Source organism: Triticum dicoccoides, chromosome 5B (genome assembly GCF_002162155.2).
Source record: "Triticum dicoccoides isolate Atlit2015 ecotype Zavitan chromosome 5B, WEW_v2.0, whole genome shotgun sequence".
Classification (NCBI taxonomy): domain Eukaryota; kingdom Viridiplantae; phylum Streptophyta; class Magnoliopsida; order Poales; family Poaceae; genus Triticum; species Triticum dicoccoides.
Window position 1 is genome coordinate 652,756,109 of NC_041389.1, and position 18,367 is coordinate 652,774,475.

At 45.1% G+C, this 18,367-nt stretch overlaps 1 protein-coding gene across 1 annotated transcript; it reads left to right on the forward strand.

Moving 5' to 3' along the window:
* The first annotated feature begins 6,393 nt into the window (after positions 1 to 6,393).
* On the forward strand, positions 6,394 to 7,762 carry LOC119306513 (putative D-cysteine desulfhydrase 1, mitochondrial). The gene has a single exon (XM_037582710.1). The coding sequence runs from the start codon at positions 6,458 to 6,460 to the stop codon at positions 7,661 to 7,663; it is 1,206 nt and encodes a 401-aa protein (XP_037438607.1). The 5' UTR covers positions 6,394 to 6,457; the 3' UTR covers positions 7,664 to 7,762.
* The last annotated feature ends 10,605 nt before the right edge of the window (positions 7,763 to 18,367 follow it).

The following is an 18,367-nucleotide window of genomic DNA, read 5'->3' on the forward strand; positions in this document are numbered from 1 at the left end:
AGAAGACTACTCACTAATGGTGCAAAAGAAAAGCTCTCCTTGTAATGAACTAACAATAGGCAAATGAAGCAAAGCTGCACAAAAATACTATAGCATAGATGGTTGTACTAAGCCATCAAAATGAAAAGCAGGAAGCAAAACCTAGCAATAAGCACCAAGCACCGCTTGAAAGATTGTGCACTAATCCATACAGATGTGTTTCCTCACAGAAAAAGGACAGTAATAATCTTCAGAAGACACTATTTAAAAAAACAAGTATATATTCTGTTAATAGAGTTTACTAGCAACTTTGTATCGAAAAAATTGATTCGACGGTAAAAATGGTGAAATTATCCTAAAAGGCTAAAATTGCATCACCAGTCATAGGACACTTCAGAACTTGATTACCACTAGTTACTAGTAGAAAGCCCGTGCATTGCTACGGGCCTTTTAAATATTTTTTTCTGATTGCATATACATATTTAAAAGATGGTGAGATTTTGGCCCCTTCCAATATGTCGACATGGACGCTTGTTGATGGATTGTATTTGAATGCCGGACATAACCGTTCTTCCATTTTATTGTACTGCACACATTAACTTATGGTGACTTGCGTTGTGGTACAAATTAAGTACAACACATGGACAAATATTGTACCAGGCATCTTCTAATTATCAAAGGTTCCAATTATGGACATGGGCGGATGCCATACATAATTCAGGCGCGTTGCAATGCTGATTTCGTACTTGAAGTGTTACTACCTATCAGTTATCGAGACAATTGTTGGAAGGACAGCTCCATCCTCATCATCATGTAATTGTGAAACCTGAATCAAGCAAAGGCTAGAATTTAGAAACTAACCAATTTTTGTGAGAGAACAGTGTATGGTGCGTAAAATATCATGTATGCTAATGACATTACCACATGGATTAAGAAGCAAGTAAAGTTGTATATCAAAACTGTATCTCCGCCAAAAGTTTCATCTCAGGCATACTATTAACCTAAAGGAATTCAATATTTAAAGCTTCAAAATCATAGAAAAATAGTAGGAATTCAACAACATTCGTTACAGGTTCTCGGATGGACACGACGCAACTCCAAAAGGACAAGCAAACCATAGTAGTTTGTATGAAAATGATTACCATCAGGAAAGAACAATTTTCTTGAAAATTTCCTTTTGTTGGTACTGACATGCACTTTACTATAAATCTAAAATAACATGCACTTTACTCAGATATGAAAAATTATGATACTGCCATAAAACTCTATAATTGAGCAGAAAATGCCCAAAAAGGAGTTCCCCATGTGCCTACATGACTCTTAGTTTTTAGGTATGTCACAAGCTACTTTATAAAATGTGAAAAACAACTTACCTGCTAACATTAAAAAATAGCATCTGCTATATTATGGGTGTTTGGATTACAGAGCTCACCAACATATGCATTCAACTTTACGGCTAGCATCAATGATAGGAACTCCTCGTGTGCTTCAACTCAAATCTCTAGTTTAGAACATCCTGTTACTAAACAACTTCGTGCCACCAACATCCCTGCCACTGGAGCAAACAATAGATTCTTCACCTGAAGGTCGTCCATGGATGTTGCGTGATTTATATGTGAGGAATCATTGTCAATGGATATCAAAAAAGTTTGGGGCATCTGCCATGACGTACAAGATTGATTTGACTCGCCTTGTGCCGATCCCATCAGCAATGATGAACCGGGCGGCGACGTCCTCATGCCTCAGGTATGGCGATGTGCAAATGTCGATGGCCATCTCAGCGCCCATTTCAAGAGGTACCACAGTCAGTATAAAACACGAAGTGCGACGATAAGTACAAAGAATCTGTAAGCCAAATATAAATGTATGTCTTGTACATAGCAATGACAAGCGAATAAAGCATAGAGCAAATTCCAAGACACTAATATACTTAGTTCCAACGCAAATACTCAATCAATGAGACACACAAGAAATACATCGACTGGAATAAAAAAAATGAGCATTATTTCTGGACATGATTGGCAATATTCCCGTACCTCCCCTTCAATTTTTAGAATATGAATTAAGTTCTTGGTCACTGGAATTACAAGCCATATATTCAAAAATCCTGACCAATGAATCAAGCTGAATAATACACAGCTTTAAATTGACGTCCATTCCTCCATCATCACACCAGTTTTTCAGTAAGAGTTTATATTACATCCATTAAGGTGAAGCAATGAACACAGTGGCACAAAGGTTTCAAAATTAGAATGCCGGAATAAATCCATGTATCAAAGTATTGTCCTAAGACATTGGCACCTAATAAACACCAAAAGAAAATAAAGGTGCACAAGGGGCCTAAAGTGGGAAGGAAGAAAACATAAAGAAGCTTAACTGCAGTAACACATAAATAAAAGATAGTAATTATGGGATGAGAAAAAACTGAAAAATCCAAGGTAAACTGACGAACTATGGGCATGCATCTTCCTGTTTGTACCACTCATGACCCCATGCTGGCCAACTTCTCCCTCTCTCCTGCGAACCATACAAAAGTCAGTACGGACAAAAGTTTGACCTTCATTACATTAAATACGAATTTGAGTTCAATGGTAGAACTTAGCAGAAAAAGGAACTAACCTGGTTGATTTTTCTTGTTTTGTTTCGTTATCGCTTTCGATAGTAGAACCCGGTCCAGTTTTTTGATAGAATGGATAAAAGGCACTAACCACACTCTCGTTGAACTTGAGAAATTGTACGTGTCCACCAGCTTCCGCACCTTAGTCAGAAATGACTCCTAGCTTTCCCTCCTTCAAGAGGTACCACAGTTAGTATAAAACACGAAGTGCGATGATAAGTACAAAGAATATGTAAGCCAAATATAAATGTATGTCTTGTACATTAGCAATGACAAGTGAATAAAGCATAGAGAAAATTCCAAGACACTAATATACTTAGTTCCAACGCAAATACTCAATCAATGATACACACAAGAAATAAATTGACTGGAATAAAAAAATGAGTATTGTTTCTGGACATGATTGACAATACTCCCCTACCTCCCCTTCAATTTTTAGAATATGAATTAAGTTCTTGGTCGCTGGAATTACAAGCCATATATTCAAAAATCCTGACCAATGAATCAAGTTGAATAATACGCACCTTTAAATTGACGTCCATTCCTCCATCATCACACATGTTTTTCAGTAAGAGTTTATATTACATCCATTAAGATGAATGCAATGAAGACAGTGGCACAAAGGTTTTGAAATTAGAATACCGGAATAAATCCATGCATCAAAGTATTGTCCTAAGACATTGGCACCGAATAAACTCCAAAACAAAATCAAGGTGCACAAGAGGCCTAAAGTGGGAAGGAACAAAACATAAAGAAGCTTAACCGCACTAACACATAAATAAAATATAGTAATTATGAGATGAGAAAAAACTGAAAAATCCAAGGTAAACTGAAGAACTATGGGCATGCATCTTCCTGTTTGTACCACTCATGACCCCATGCTGGCCAACTTCTCCCTCTCTCCTGCGAACCATACAAAAATCAGTACGGACAAAAGTTTGACCTTCTTTCCATTAAATACGAATTTGAGTTCAATGGTAGAACTTAGCAGAAAAAGGAATTAACCTCGTTGATTTTTCTTGTTTTGTTCTGTTATCGCTTTCGATAGTAGAGCCCTATCCATTTTTTGATAGAATGGATAAAAGGCACAAACCACACTCTTGTTGAACTTGAGAAATTGTACCATTGGAGAAAAGCAAATAGATTCATGTACAAGAGAAAAAAGAAGACTCCTTGCACACAACTGATGTGGAAACAAACTAAAAGAACCTGATAATCCATAGTACTCGGAGGTCGAACACATGAGACTGCTCTGCGGTATGCATTTGTGTCCTCAAGTAATCATAACATGAGCATCAAAATAAAGCACGACAATTACCAAACATGCCTTGCCCAGTTTGTTGTGTAGTAGGGACGACATCCAGTACTGATGGTAAATCAGACGGGAGGAAAAGCGTCGTCTCGAGTAAAATCATTTCCATCGACCTTCACTGTAAAATTAATATACATTGTTCAACATCAAAAGCAGTAATTTCCTATGAACTGAGACAACTCTCAAATGTATCCATAAAAAAGCTAGCAAGCAGGAACACAAATGACGATTATCTTACGAAAATTTTGCAGTTCGGATGGGCTTGAACCTGAGATCTCCGCGAGAGACACTGTGGCAAATGCCTTCCTGTGCAACCTCGTACTGACCTACACATCGTCCAAACTATCAGTATCTGCCTTGACACAACCAAGTGAACCGTAGTTAGTGCAGAAAGATTAGTACCAAATCAACCACAGGGCAAAGGAGACCGACGGTGTGGCTGTGCGGTTGGTGGAAGAAGGGGCTCTGACGGCATTGAGGTGGCGGAGCTCATCCACCGTCCATGTGGGGTCTTCCGGGTATCCTAGCCACTTCAAAGTTGAAACACATTGTGACGAATTGTTCCACTTCACTCCATGCCATAGCCTGGCACATACAGAACAACACGACGATCTCCCCCAACGCAAGCCATGAACTTCCCACCGTCCTCCCGGACACCGTCCTCGCCCTGCAATATAACCTTGCTCACGCATGGCGCTGGACCCATCAACAATGGCGGTCACATGCACGAGGCTGAGCGGGGCGCACACGCCTTAGATTCACGAACCACAGGCATGCCAGGCAGGGGGACGACACTGCTGTCTTCGGCCACGATCAAGATGGAAGGAGGCGGTGTCCGACTCGGCTAGGACATGGAGATCGTGAACTTCGCCGGACTTGGCAAGGATGCCGCTATCTCTCTCATGCCGGACTCCGCCTGTACATCGAGTAGGGACACGATGTCCCCAACAAGGTCGATGACAACTACCTCAATTTCATGGCGGCCGGAGAGGATCAGGGACGATGGCCTAGATGGGGAGGCTAGCGGGGACGATGGTGCGGTAGACCAGGAGCGGCAGAGTTGGAAAATATCGCTAAGAAAGGGATCTAGGGGCAGATTGCAGCCTATACTGGGAAATAGGAAAAAAACTAAACGCAAACAGGAAAGAGATCAGTACCTTCCTATCCTTGTGCACGAGCGAAGGTGCCTCCCGTTTTTCTTTTGCTTTTCTTTTAGCGTGGAAAACAAAGGAGGTGCGCAAATGGAAGGTGTGTTTTATTAATGAAAATCGGAGGGATGATTTTCTGGTCGGTGGGAGAGGGATTTCCTTCGATGGGTGGGTAACGAACGAACGAACGACCTACGGACTCGTCAATTAGGAGTAGAGATTCACTCCAGAAAACAAAATGAACCCTACACAACTAGTTAGCAAGATGAAAAAAAAATAGCCTCATGAGCACTAAACTACTTTTACACTTTCACATCGCCATAGCAGCAATGCAGCATCAACAAGATAAAAATGAGCTACTGTCGGCGCGATGAACAAGATGAAATGAGCCGACCAACACCACCACTAGCCACAATATGTTAGCTTACTTCTACCTAGCTCTCTACCAAAAATTCTTTTTTTTTTCGATAATCAGGGGCTCTCCTCCCGGCTCCATTTTATATAAAATGAAACCACAGCCATACACCCCACCTCGGTTTTTTGTAGCAGCAGAGAGTAACACAGCAAACTCTCTGACTCTCACTCAACTCTGCTCTAAGAACAGCACTCTCCAGATACAGGACCCATACAGTACAGCCCATATTTTCAGCAGTTATGAACATACTAAATAAGCAGCAGGAATCAAACACGCGGAGGGAACAGATTACAACACTCAGGCCTGATCACATGAATTCTATCATCGAGCTCTGGAGCCTGGATGCAGCCTTAGGAACTCTGCCAAAAATTCATGTCTGCCTCAATTAAAATGGACCCATCTTAGGCAATGCCAACCTTGCAAGAATCTGAAACTGAGTCACAAAGCCGAACAGAGGAGCAAGGTTGTGAAACAAAGCTCCCGTCCTGAATCGACCGGAGGGCCAAGCACACGACCGACTGGCAAATCAAGCCATGGTCCTCGCCGACAGTCGACTAGGTGGCGCGCATCGGCGCCTCCGGCCGCGGCGACGACCGGCGGATGAGACGAGGCACTGAGCGAATAGGACACAAAATGGCGGAGCTCGCCGTACCTGCCTCGCCGGCGACTCGCCACTCGCTCGTGGCAGGGCCAATGGGGGAGCCCCCTCCGTGCTCCTCTCCATCCCCTCCATTTCCTGCCTCGTTCCCTCGCCGGCAGCTCGCCTCCCCGCCCTCGTCCCGCTGCGCTGTGACAGCGATGAACTGACACGTGCCTCCGCATATAGGAAAAAACAAACGCGTGGACGCCCTGGAAACTGGGCCAGGCTTCAAACCCGGTAAAAACCGACGCCCGAAGCCCACATGAGCGACAGGCCCGACGGACAAACCCACGAGAACATCGCTCAAGGATTTCAATCCGCCGCCGTCGCCGCCGCCACCGGAGCAATGGCGCTCAGCACCTGTATCCTCCCTTCGTTCTCCCCGCAGGCCGCCGTCCTACGCCGTACGTCCACCGTCGCCAACGCCGCCGCAGCCCAGATCGGCGGCTTCCTGTCCAGCAAGCCCTACGCGCCGCCGCCCTGGGCGTCGGGCCTCTCCCACGCCCCGTCCCACACCTTCTCCCTCGGCCACTTCCCGACCCCGATCCACAGGTGGAGCCTGCCCGACCTGCCCAAGGGCACGGAGGTGTGGATCAAGCGGGACGACCTCGCCGGCATGCAGCTGAGCGGCAACAAGGCGCGGAAGCTCGAGTTCCTCGTGGCGGACGCCGCCGCGCGGGGCGCCGACTGCGTCGTCACCGCCGGCGGCATCCAGAGCAACCACTGCCGGGCGACCGCCGTGGCCGCCAAGTACGCCGGCCTCGACTCCTATCTGATACTCTGCACCTCCAGGCTCCTCGTGGACCAGGACCCCGGTCTCGTCGGCAACCTGCTCGTCGAGAGGCTGCTGGGCGCGCACGTCGACCTGGTCTCGCAGAGAGAATTTTTGAAGTTCGGGAGCGTGGCTCTGACTGAACTGCTGAAGAAGAGGCTCCTGGAAGAAGGCCGGCGGCCGTACGTGATCCCTGCCGGCGGATCAAACGCACTGGGGAATTGGGGATACATCGAAGCAGTCAGGGAGATTGAGCAGCAAATTCAGTTATCCGGGGGCGATGTTCAGTTCAACGACATTGTCGTCGCGTGCGGCAGCGGCGGGACCGTCGCCGGCCTCGCTTTGGGGTCGCAGCTGAGTGGCCTGAAGGCCAAAGTCCACGCCTTCTCTGTCTGCTATGGCCCTAAATACTTCTATGACTGTGTTCAGGGTCTGATCGATGAGCTTCAGTCTGGTCTAAACTCACATGATATAGTCAGCATTGAAGATGCCAAGGGCTTGGGTTATGCCAAGAGCACGGGTGATGGACTTAGATTTGTGAAGGATGTCGCTGCGGCAACAGGCATCGTGCTCGATCCGGTCTACACCGGGAAGGCGGCGTACTGTATGGTGAAGAACATGTCAGACAATCCAGGCAGGTGGGAAGGGCGAAGGGTCCTCTTTGTGCACACCGGTGGTCTCCTTGGGTTGTATGATAAGGTGGATCAGTTGTCGTCTTTGGCCGGGGGCTGGCGCAGAATGGACCTTGAAGAACCTGTGCTCCATGCAAATTTCAACTAGGACTGGCTGTTTATCTTTTGTGGGATGTGTTGCTGATTTTGTGCACCCACGACCATAGCAATTGAATACTACTTATGGGAATTGATTTGTGTTTTTTTCTGTCAGGATGATCTGATTTCCAGTGATAGCTTTTAACAAATCGATACTGAGGTTTAGCTTCGCGAATATGATTGATTTCCCATGCTTTATTTCTGGCCACACATATGCTCGATCAGCTTCAAATCAATAACCGCGCCCCGCTATCTGATAAAATGGCTGTTGTTCTAGCAACCAATGCTACAGATTCCTATATGCCGGGCAACTCAGGCCAACCATCTCTTTGATCAGATAAATTTGCCATGCCATTAGTGCAGGATTCCTTCACATATCCAGAGATTGAAATAAAGAGGCTGGTAGATTGGCAAAAGGAAGCGATGATTGGAAATAGGAAACCTGTAATTTTTATGAATTCAGGTCATGCTTCCTGCTCTGTTTTCTTTTGTTCTGTATAATCAGCCTTATGGCATAATAATCATGCATGTAACATACATGTTTATCTAATCAATGAATACCCCTGAGGGTGTTTTCCTTAAAAAAAACAGTGTGTTTAGAAACTTGCAAATTTTACACATACCATTTGCTGTCTCAAATGAAGGTTAATTTGTACTGAATGCTGGGTTGAGCTCGCAAGCGTAACACAGCATTAAGAGGGATTTACTACATTGTACTCCTCTGTAAAGTGTGATCTAAACGCTCCGTCCCAAAATAAGTGTTTTAACTTTGTACTAACTTAATACAAAGTTGTACTAAGCTTGAGACAGTTATTTTGGGACGGAGGGAGTATTAAATTCTCACATAAGGAGAGTATAGGCTTGCAGTTGCAGTAGTGAAAAAGTTTGGCTACTAGACATAATGTATCTAAAAATTAGATGTTAGTTTAAGTTTAACACAAAATTAACTAATCTCAACTTACTATCATACTATTGGTAAATTGCGTGCGTGAATTGCAACTCTCCTAAAAGTAGGTAAGGTCATGTTTCATACTTGTAAAACTGCACCACCCAAAATCAGCAACCATTTACTTGTACTGAAAGCTAAGAATACTGAACCACCATGATATACCAAGACCAGCCACCAGTTTTCTAGCGTATTCTGGTGAACTCTTGTGCTACAAGTTAAGCACATTTAGTTCATGGGCTGCTATTCTAGAAAAAGGAAAAGCTCATGTGCAGTCTTCATCATTATTTAGATATATTAAAACTGAGCACCCTCCCAACCCTCTCAAGCCATTAGCGTTTGCAGCCATTGGATCCTTAATTCAATGCATTTATGGCCGTTGGATATGCTCTGGATCGCCCTCAGTTCATTGTTAACATCTGCCAGGTGTTATGGGCCGCTGCTCTGGTCGCATTTTTCGGCCTATGTGGTAAACTTCAGCCTAATGGGCCGTTGTCCTCTTCCGGACCCGTAGCAGCATAAGTGCCTTTTTCCAAAAAAAAATACATTATCTCAATCGGCAGAGTCGCATGCCTCCCATCTATACCTGGCCAAACCTCGGGCCGGGCCGGGCTTCGGGCTAGGCCTAGCCAAGCCCGACACAAAAAACCCAGGCCCGGGCCCGGCCCGGCCATCGGGCCTGTGTTTCTGGGCCCGAGCCCGGCCCGAACACCTAAAAGCCCGTCGGGCTTCGGGCCGGCCCGGCCCGACCTTCACAAAACTGCAAAAACGACAGGCCTGGGCCCGGCCCGGCCCGGCCTTCGAGCTCAAAAACTAGGCCCGAGCCCGGCCCGGGGGCAGCGTCGGGCCGGGCTTCCCATGGCCAGGACTACTCCCATCCCTTCGCTCGGCGGCTCTCTCCAGATGCGATCGGCCTGCATGACGACCGATGCCGCCATGCCGGACTAGAGCGACGATCCATGGCGACCGCGCTGGTTCGTGAAGCGCCTCGCCGGGCGATGGGGCACTGGGTTGGCTCGATCCGTTCGATTGCACAGCACGGGATGATGGTCTGTGGCGGCAAACATGCATCCGTCCTTTGAAGTTCTATTGCCAACTGACGATGATTGATGGAGAGTTTATTCGGCCATTACTACCAGTCAATGTGCGGACTGCTGGTTATTGTAGGTCAGTTACAGTTGGTGATTCATAATTTTCATTCAACTTATACACGCCTATATCATCCCAACTGTGCCGCTGCTCGTTCCCCACTCTCCTCACTCCCGAAAACCAATCTCAAGCAACAATATGTTATTCTCATGTCTCCTTCCTGCATCTCCTCTTCCCTAATACTTCCTCCAACTTTGGAATTTGTTTTGTTTACTGATGTTGTTCTTCGTGCCCACGAAAAAAACGCAGGTTCTGTACAAGACGAATCAGGCACACACTATTGGCTTTCTTACCTTTTTTCCAGCTGAATCTGTCGATATCCAATGGTTACCGGACAGGTTAGTATGAGTTTGCTCTTATGTCTTGTTTAACTAAATTTATGCCTAAACTCAATATATGTGCCTATGTACTTTCTAATCGTATGATGTGATGTTACTCTAACTATTTAAAATAATTGCATCCTATCGAGCAGGTTATTTAGCAAGTGAAAAATGCGAGAAAGAATTGTACAAGGCGTTGATGCGTCGACATCACACTGTGAATCAAATGAAAATATTGTGGGTCACTCTGACGTTGTTGCTCGCCGCCGTCGCACTAGCTTTTGCATGTGGTGTTCCTCTCCTTGCTGTACTAGGGAGGAGGGACCATGGTTCTTGTTGCATCCTACTCACTTTTTCTGATTGACTTCTGGATCAACTTGAAACTGGGATGTTAGGTTTCATGCTTTTCCTCATGACAGTCGTTTTTCTGTCAGATGAGATCTCACATTAGTTCTGTGTTGCATCTGAGAGACATAGTAAGATTTTTGAAGCTCTGATGTTTACTATAGACGGTGTGGGGGGTAGCTGAAAGATTGAGAATCTGTACGTAGCTGTGGCTAATGAAGCTGACTTGCACTCCCCAATTGTGTTACCATATGCCATGTCATATACTCTATTTTTTGTGATGAGAATTGCTCTGAATATACATCCACGTTAAAGATCTCAGTATAAATGTGGCGAAAATTATTTATAATGTGATTTATTCTGAATATACTGATAGATTGCTTTGGATCGGATAGGTTAGATCTTTCGGTACACCTACCTTCTCCTGGTGTGGATGAACTCGATCCAGCGCCGGCCATGGTGGTGTGGAGACGGCGGCGATGTGGACTGAGATGGTGGCGGCGGAGCTTCCCGTCGGCCTAGCGCAAAACCCTAGATCGGATTGGTGTGTCGGTGGTGTTGTGGTGCACGGTCAACCTCTTAATCCGTGCCCCGGCACCCCACCTCTTTATATTGCGCTGGCGACAGGGGCCCACCAACCATGGTTTGGTTGGGCGCCCCCGATCAGGGCGCGAGTCAGGGGCCCGTTCGACCCGTTGGGTTCGAACGGGATAGAGATCAACCTAACATTCCCCCCCTTGATCTCAACTTTACTTTTAACTTTATACTTTCTAGTTTATTTGTTTCATCACATATTGGTACATAGAGCATGTTTCATCGTTACAGCTCAATTGCCGATAGAATCATTCAGCTACAACATACGTTTTGTTCAGAAACAAATTCTGTTCCTTTTGGGCCTATCCAGGAATCATAAGGCTTTCCCTTAAACCCATGCTGGCTAAGTGTTCCTTGAACACATTGGGTGGTAAGCCTTTCGTTAGCGGATCCGCAAGCATATCTTTTGTCTTTATATGCTCAAGACTTATAGTTTGATCCTGGATTTTATCTTTCACAACATAATACTTTATCTCTATTGTTTTGGCAGCATTACTCGACTTGTTGTTGTGAGCGTAAAATACCGCGGGCTAATTGTCGCAGTACATCTTTAGTGGTTTGTGAATACAATCTACCACTTTCAAGTCGGGTACAAATTTCTTTAGCCATATCGCCTGCCCCGTGGCTTCGAAGCATGCTATGAATTCTGCATACATCGTGGATGATGCAACTGTCGACTGTTTGGAGCTTTTCCACGAAATAGCTCCCCCAGCGAGGGTGAATACGTATCCTGACGTGGATTTTCTATCATCTTTGTCCCCCGCAAAATCTGCGTCTGAATACCCTTTTATCTCTAGGGAATCAAATCTCATGTATGTTAGCATGTAGTCCTTCGTGCCTTGCGCATAACGCAATGCTTTCTTTACCATCTTCCAGTGCTCTATGCCTGGATTCTCTTGATATCTACCGAGTACCCCGGTGATAAAGGCTAAGTCAGGGCGAGTGCACACTTGTGCATACTGTAAGCTGCCAACTGCCGAAGCATATGGTACTCCTTTCATTTGATCGATCTCATACTGATTCTTGGGACATTGAAATTTCCCAAAATTGTCGCCCTTAACTATAGGAGCAGGTGTGGCTTTACTCGCATGCATATTATACTTTTTAAGAACCTTTTCTAAATATGCTTTCTGCGATAGTCCTAAGACTCCATTGTTTCTATCTCGGTGAATTTCTATGCCCAAAACATATGATGCTTCACCAAGATCTGTTATGTCAAAATTCGAGGATAAGAACTTCTTTGTTTCTTGTAGTAGACTAACATCACTGCTAGCAAGCAGAATGTCATCCACATACAAGATTAGGAAAATATATTTCCCATTTTTAAACTTTGCATAAATGCAGTTATCCTCAATATTTTCTTTAAATCCAAAGCTTTTAATCGTTTGATTAAACTTTAAATACCACTGCCTAGAGGCTTGCTTTAATCCATAAATGGATTTCTTGAGGTGGCATCCCATATTTTCCTTGCCTTCCATGATAAAACCCTTGGGCTGTTTCATGTAGACATTTTCCTTTAAATCTCCGTTGAGAAATGCCGTCTTTACATCCATTTGATGTAACTCTAAATCAAAATGAGCAACTAATGCCATTATGATTCTAAAGGAATCCTTACATGAGACCGGAGAAAATGTCTCTTTGTAATTTATCCCTTCTCTTTGTGTAAATCCTTTTGCTACGAGTCGTGCTTTATATTTTTCTATATTCCCTTTAGAGTCATACTTAATTTTGTAGACCCATTTGCAGCCTACTGATTTGGCTCCTTTAGGAATTTCCTCTAAGTCCCAAACATCTTTGGAACTCATTGATTTCATCTCGTCTTCCATTGCCTTCATCCACATCGATGAATGAGGGCTTCTCATGGCTTCTTCATATGAGGTGGGATCTTTTTCCATATGAACCATTTCTGTGTTATAAACTTTAAAGTCAGTAGAAATAGCTGACTTTCTTGGTCTTGTAGACCTTCTAAGGGCCTTAGTTTCTGGCACATTCTGTGCCTCAACTTCTGGCACTTCTTCTAAAATTTGCTGCTGCACCTCCCTTTCATGCTCAACAACGGGTTCAGTCGGCTTCTGACGGATAGGTTCCGGGTCTGCCCCCATAGTTGTCATGGGTGGAGTTGCAACTGGTAGTGAGAAAAATGGCTCCTGAATCATCGGATTAGGTGCATGCACCCTCTTCTCCTCAAGATCAATTTTTCGAGCTACCAAGCCCCCCCTCATCATTTCGTCCTCTAAGAAGACTGCATGTCTCGTTTCTACAAACTTTGTATATCTGTCTGGGCAGTAGAAACGAAAACCCTTTGATCTGTCTGGATAGCCAATGAAGTGGCAACTCACTGTTTTGGGATCTAACTTTCCAATGTTTGGATTAAACATTTTGGCTTCAGCAGGGCACCCCCACACCCTGAAGTGTTGTACGGATGGCACCCTTCCTGTCCATAGCTCGTACGGTGTTTTGGGCACCGACTTGCTTGGTACTCTATTGAGAATGTGAATGACGGTTTTAAGCGCCTCCATCCATAATCCCAATGGCAAGTTGGAATAACTCATCATGCTGCGCACCATATCCATAAGTGTACGGTTGCGCCTTTCAGCTACTCCATTTTGCTGAGGTTCGCCCGGCATTGAATACTGGGCAACAATGCCAGTCTCCTACAAGAACTTTGCAAAAGGTTCAGGGACTTGGCCATATGAAGTGTGCCGACCGTAGTACTCTCCCCCACGGTCGGACCTAACTATCTTTATTCTTTTATCATGCTGATTTTCAACTTCAGCTTTGAATATTTTAAATTTATCCAACGCTTCAGATCTTTCTTTGATTGGATAAATATATCCATAGCGAGAGTAATCATCTGTGAATGTTATGAACGAGTCATATCCATCCACACTTTTCACCGGAAATGGTCCACAAATATCAGTGTGGATGATTTCTAGTGTGCTTGTGCTATGGTTTGCACCTTTTTTGATTTGTTTTACGTACTTTCCTTTAACGCAATCTATGCATTGTTCTAAGTCTGAAAATTCTAACGGAGGAAGAATTTCACTTTTGACTAATCTTTCTATTCTCCCCTTCGAAATATGGCCCAAGCGACAGTGCCATAATTTCGATGAGTCAAATGTTCTTTTTCTTTTCTTTTGCTCTTTATTCGACACGGAAACATTTTCTTTCACATTGCAAACGGAATAAACTTTTTCACGAAGTGATAACAAATAAAGCTCATCATGTAGTAAAGCATCACCCACATAAGCATTATTATACCAAATGGCACACTTGCCATGTCCAAAATGACATTCATAATTATCTTTGTCCAAACAAGAAACACTAATTAAGTTTCTATGACATGATGGAACAAATAAAACATCTCTAAGTAGAAGATTGAATCTGCCACTAACTCCAAGGAGATGTCACCGACAGCTTCAACTTCTGCTTCAACTCCGTTTACCACTTCAATGCGTCTTTCGCTTCTTAGCGTAGTTCGCGTCGAATGAAATCCCTGTAAAGAATTTGCAACATGAATAGTTGCTCCTGAATCAATCCACCAAGTGGATTTTGAAAACTGTGTATACAAGGATTCATTTACAAATGAAACTATATTGTTACCTCTTTTTGCCATGACTGACTTCAGCCAAGCAGCGCAGTCTTTCTTGTAATGCCCTTTCTGTTTGCAGTGGAGACACGTGTCTTTGTCCACTGAGAAAGGCTGTTGCTGATGCTGATGCTGATAGGGGGCTTTTCCATTCTTTGAAGGAGAACTTTTGTTGTTTTGATTGTAGTTCTTTTTCTTGTAATCCTTCACATAGTTGATTGAACCACCATGTGCGGCTTTGAGTCTGTCCTCTTCTTGGACACACATTGCTATTGTCTTTTCAATGTCCCATGTTCCAGGTGACATATTATAGTTTACAACAAAAGTTGCAAACTCCTGTGGCAGTGAAGCCATGACTAGGTGGACCAGGAGCGCTAGTTTGATCTCCAGATCCGCATCCATGGGCTTAAGCTTTGCTGCCATATTACTCATCCTGAGGATGTGCTCTCTTATTCCACGACTACCACCCGTGTAGCGTTCTGTCACCAGTTGCTCTAACACCTGGGTGGCATAGATTTTTGAAGAGCCAGTGAATTGGCTCTTTATCTTTGTAAGCAACTCCCCTGCGGAAGTGCACTCTGCAATGGAGCCCACAATGGCGCTCTCAATTGTATTCTTTATAAATGTCATGCACTTTTTATTTGCATTGACCCACTTTTGGTTATTTATGAGGTAGGACTGCTCCAAAGGAGCATAGTCCCCCTTCTTTTTAGCCCATGCAGCATCATCATCAGTGGCCTCCCTTACTGGCTCTGTGGGTCTGATCGCCTGTGGTTTCTCCACAACCCAGTCAAGATCAGCACAAACAAATGCCAGTTCAACTTTCTTCCTTCACTCAGTGTGGTTGTCACCTCTGAGTGTCGGAACTTCTTTTAGGCAACTCATCAAGTGAAAGCCTCCTGAAATCACAATTTAAGTGACATCAATAAAACAATCATATGCAATAATCTAACGTTGGTCAAATTAAAACATACAATTGTCTATGCAATTAAATCTATATTACTGTTGGGCAAAATATTAGAAATAAATGCACCTCTAAATTTCAATGATAAAACATGATCATGTTATTAACAATGTTGGTCATAAAAAATAACATAATCATATCATTTCAATAATTACTTTAACATGCTCTTAAAAAACATAATTCTATCGAAACTTTTATTTTCTTTGTAAAAGAGCACTATCAATTATATACGTAGCGGAAAAACATGAATAAAAAATTCATGAACTTTTCTTTTCTGAAAAAAAATTCTATTCTTCTCTGAAGAAAAAAAATTGGCTGCAACACAGCCTAGCGCGCGGCTAAGCTGCGGCCTCGGCCCAGCGCGCCCGCGGCGGCTCGCGGCCTCGCCCAGCACGCCCGCGGCAGTTGGTGGCCTGAGCCCAGTGCGCGAGAAGGCCCGTAGCGGAGGAAGCGGCCCATGGCCTGCTCCCCGCGCCACGCCCAGCGCGAGCCGGCCTGCCTCGGCCTCGCCCGCGATTACTTTCAGCCCAAAAGGCCAGTGGGAGGCTAGGGTTTTCATCTAGACCGTTCAACACGATCGTACGACTGTCCGCTGGTTCCGCTGGAACAAAACAGGGAGTCCAACCCCAGTCCAACCCCAGTCCAACCGTAGCGCCCCCACACTCGTCTCAATCCCCTTGTTCACCCGAAAATCGGCGGAGGCAGAAGCTGCTCCCCGGCCGCCCGGTCCAGCCGCCGGCGACGGCAGCGGTTCCACCGCGCCACGCCCGCGCCTCCTTTCCCTTCCCCGCTGTTCTCCCCTTTCCCCCGCCTTTCCTTTGACGAAGAGAGAGCGAGACGCCTGCAGCGCCGTCCTCTGTTCCCCTTGCGTCATCTCTCTCTGTGCTGCAGCCGGGTCGGGGCTCCGCCGGCCGCCGGCGACGGCGTAAGGCCACCGTGCCGCGCGAGCCGCGCGCGAGCATCTCCCTTTCCCCGCTCCATCTCCACCTACTCTGACAGTGAGGACGAGGCTACTTTGCCCCTTGTGCTCCCATTCGTTTTCGACGAGGGCAGAACACTCTACGGTGGCGTCGTGATCATCCCCCTCGCCGGCTGCGCGTCCACCTTGCGGTGAGCGCGCCGCCGTCGAGCGGTTTGTTCGCGATGCCCTTTTCCCCGTGTGGGGTAGTTCTTCGTCCGACGCCTCGGCTTGCCGATGCGCGTCCGGATCGAGAGGAACGGCGCGGCGTTGCGGCGGCGCTCTTTGCCGGCGAGGCCCGAGGCCCTAGTCCGGTGAACTTTTGGGGATCCTTTTTTTTGTTTGCTTTTCTCTGTGCCCTTCTAGGGTTCTTTGGGGTTTAGGGATCAACCTTTTGCTTTGAATTCTTTCTACTGAAAAGGTCTAACCCGATCTGGCTACCTGATACCATTGATAGATTGCTTTGGATCGGATAGGTTAGATCTTTCGGTACACCTACCTTCTCCTGGTGCGGATGAACTCGATCCAGCGCCGGCCATGGTGGTGTGGAGACGGCGGCGATGTGGACTGAGATGGTGGCGGCGGAGCTTCCCGTCGGCCTAGCGCAAAACCCTAGATCGGATTGGTGTGTCGGTGGTGTTGTGGTGCACGGTCAACCTCTTAATCCATGCCCCGGCACCCCACCTCTTTATATTGCGCTGGCGACAGGGGCCCACCAACCATGGTTTGGTTGGGCGCCCCCGATCAGGGCGCGAGTCAGGGGCCCGTTCGACCCGTTGGGTTCGAACGGGATAGAGATCAACCTAACATATACAAGTTGTGAGCATTAAGAAATATCCTCCAATTTTGCGTTCAAATTAATAAATATCCGGTAGACCAATAGGTCGTCAGCTTTGTAGTCCTATTGCCCCGATTCTTCAAGAGTTCATGTGTGCTATTATGATAACATATTATAGATTTGTAAATGATTATTACAATCATATTTAAATAGGAAACCCTTTTACATATATGGGTACATGTAGCTAGAGGGAAATCAAAGCAGGTTCTGACATGTTTGTCTAATGAAGTCTAACACACGCAGAGTTCAGGCTAAGAGAACGACGAGTAGGTCAGACATGAAAATGATGGTGAAGGACTTTTACAGATCATCTGTCCGTTGATTTTCCATAAGACTCAAACCAACTTCACAATACATAATTCAGTTCATGCCAAATTGCAAATCTAACTTTTGCATGTTTCGTGTCTCCACGTATTTACATAATATCCTATATAACTTCCATTTTCATGTCTTCGTATACTTGCAAAAATTCCTACCATTTGATAGCAATAATGGACGGACGCAGCAACGCACGCCGGTATGATCTAGTATAATATATAGTACCACGATAGTGATGATGCCGGAATGCAATTTCTTTTGTCTTGGAAGTGGGGATTTCAGATTTGGCAGCACTCACTCACATTATTCTTTGTCATGTTGCATACTTGTAAAATGTGCTCCTAAAAGTAGGTAGAATCATGTTTCATACTTGTAAAATTGCACCACGCAAAATCAGCAACCATTTACTTGTACTAAAAGCTACCAATATTGAACTGCCATGCTATTCCAAAACCAGCTACCATTATTCAAGTACGCTCTTGCACTACAAGTGTAGCTGCCGTTACAAAAAAAATTAAGAATAGTTGATTTAGCTACTATTCTATGAGAAAAAGAAAGTTCATCTGCAGTCCTCCACCAGTGTAGATTACATAATATAGTACCATGATAGCGATGATGCCGGAATGCAGATTTTTGTTTGTTTTTTGCTGTGGAGATTTCAGAATTGGCAGCACTCACTCACTCAGATTATTC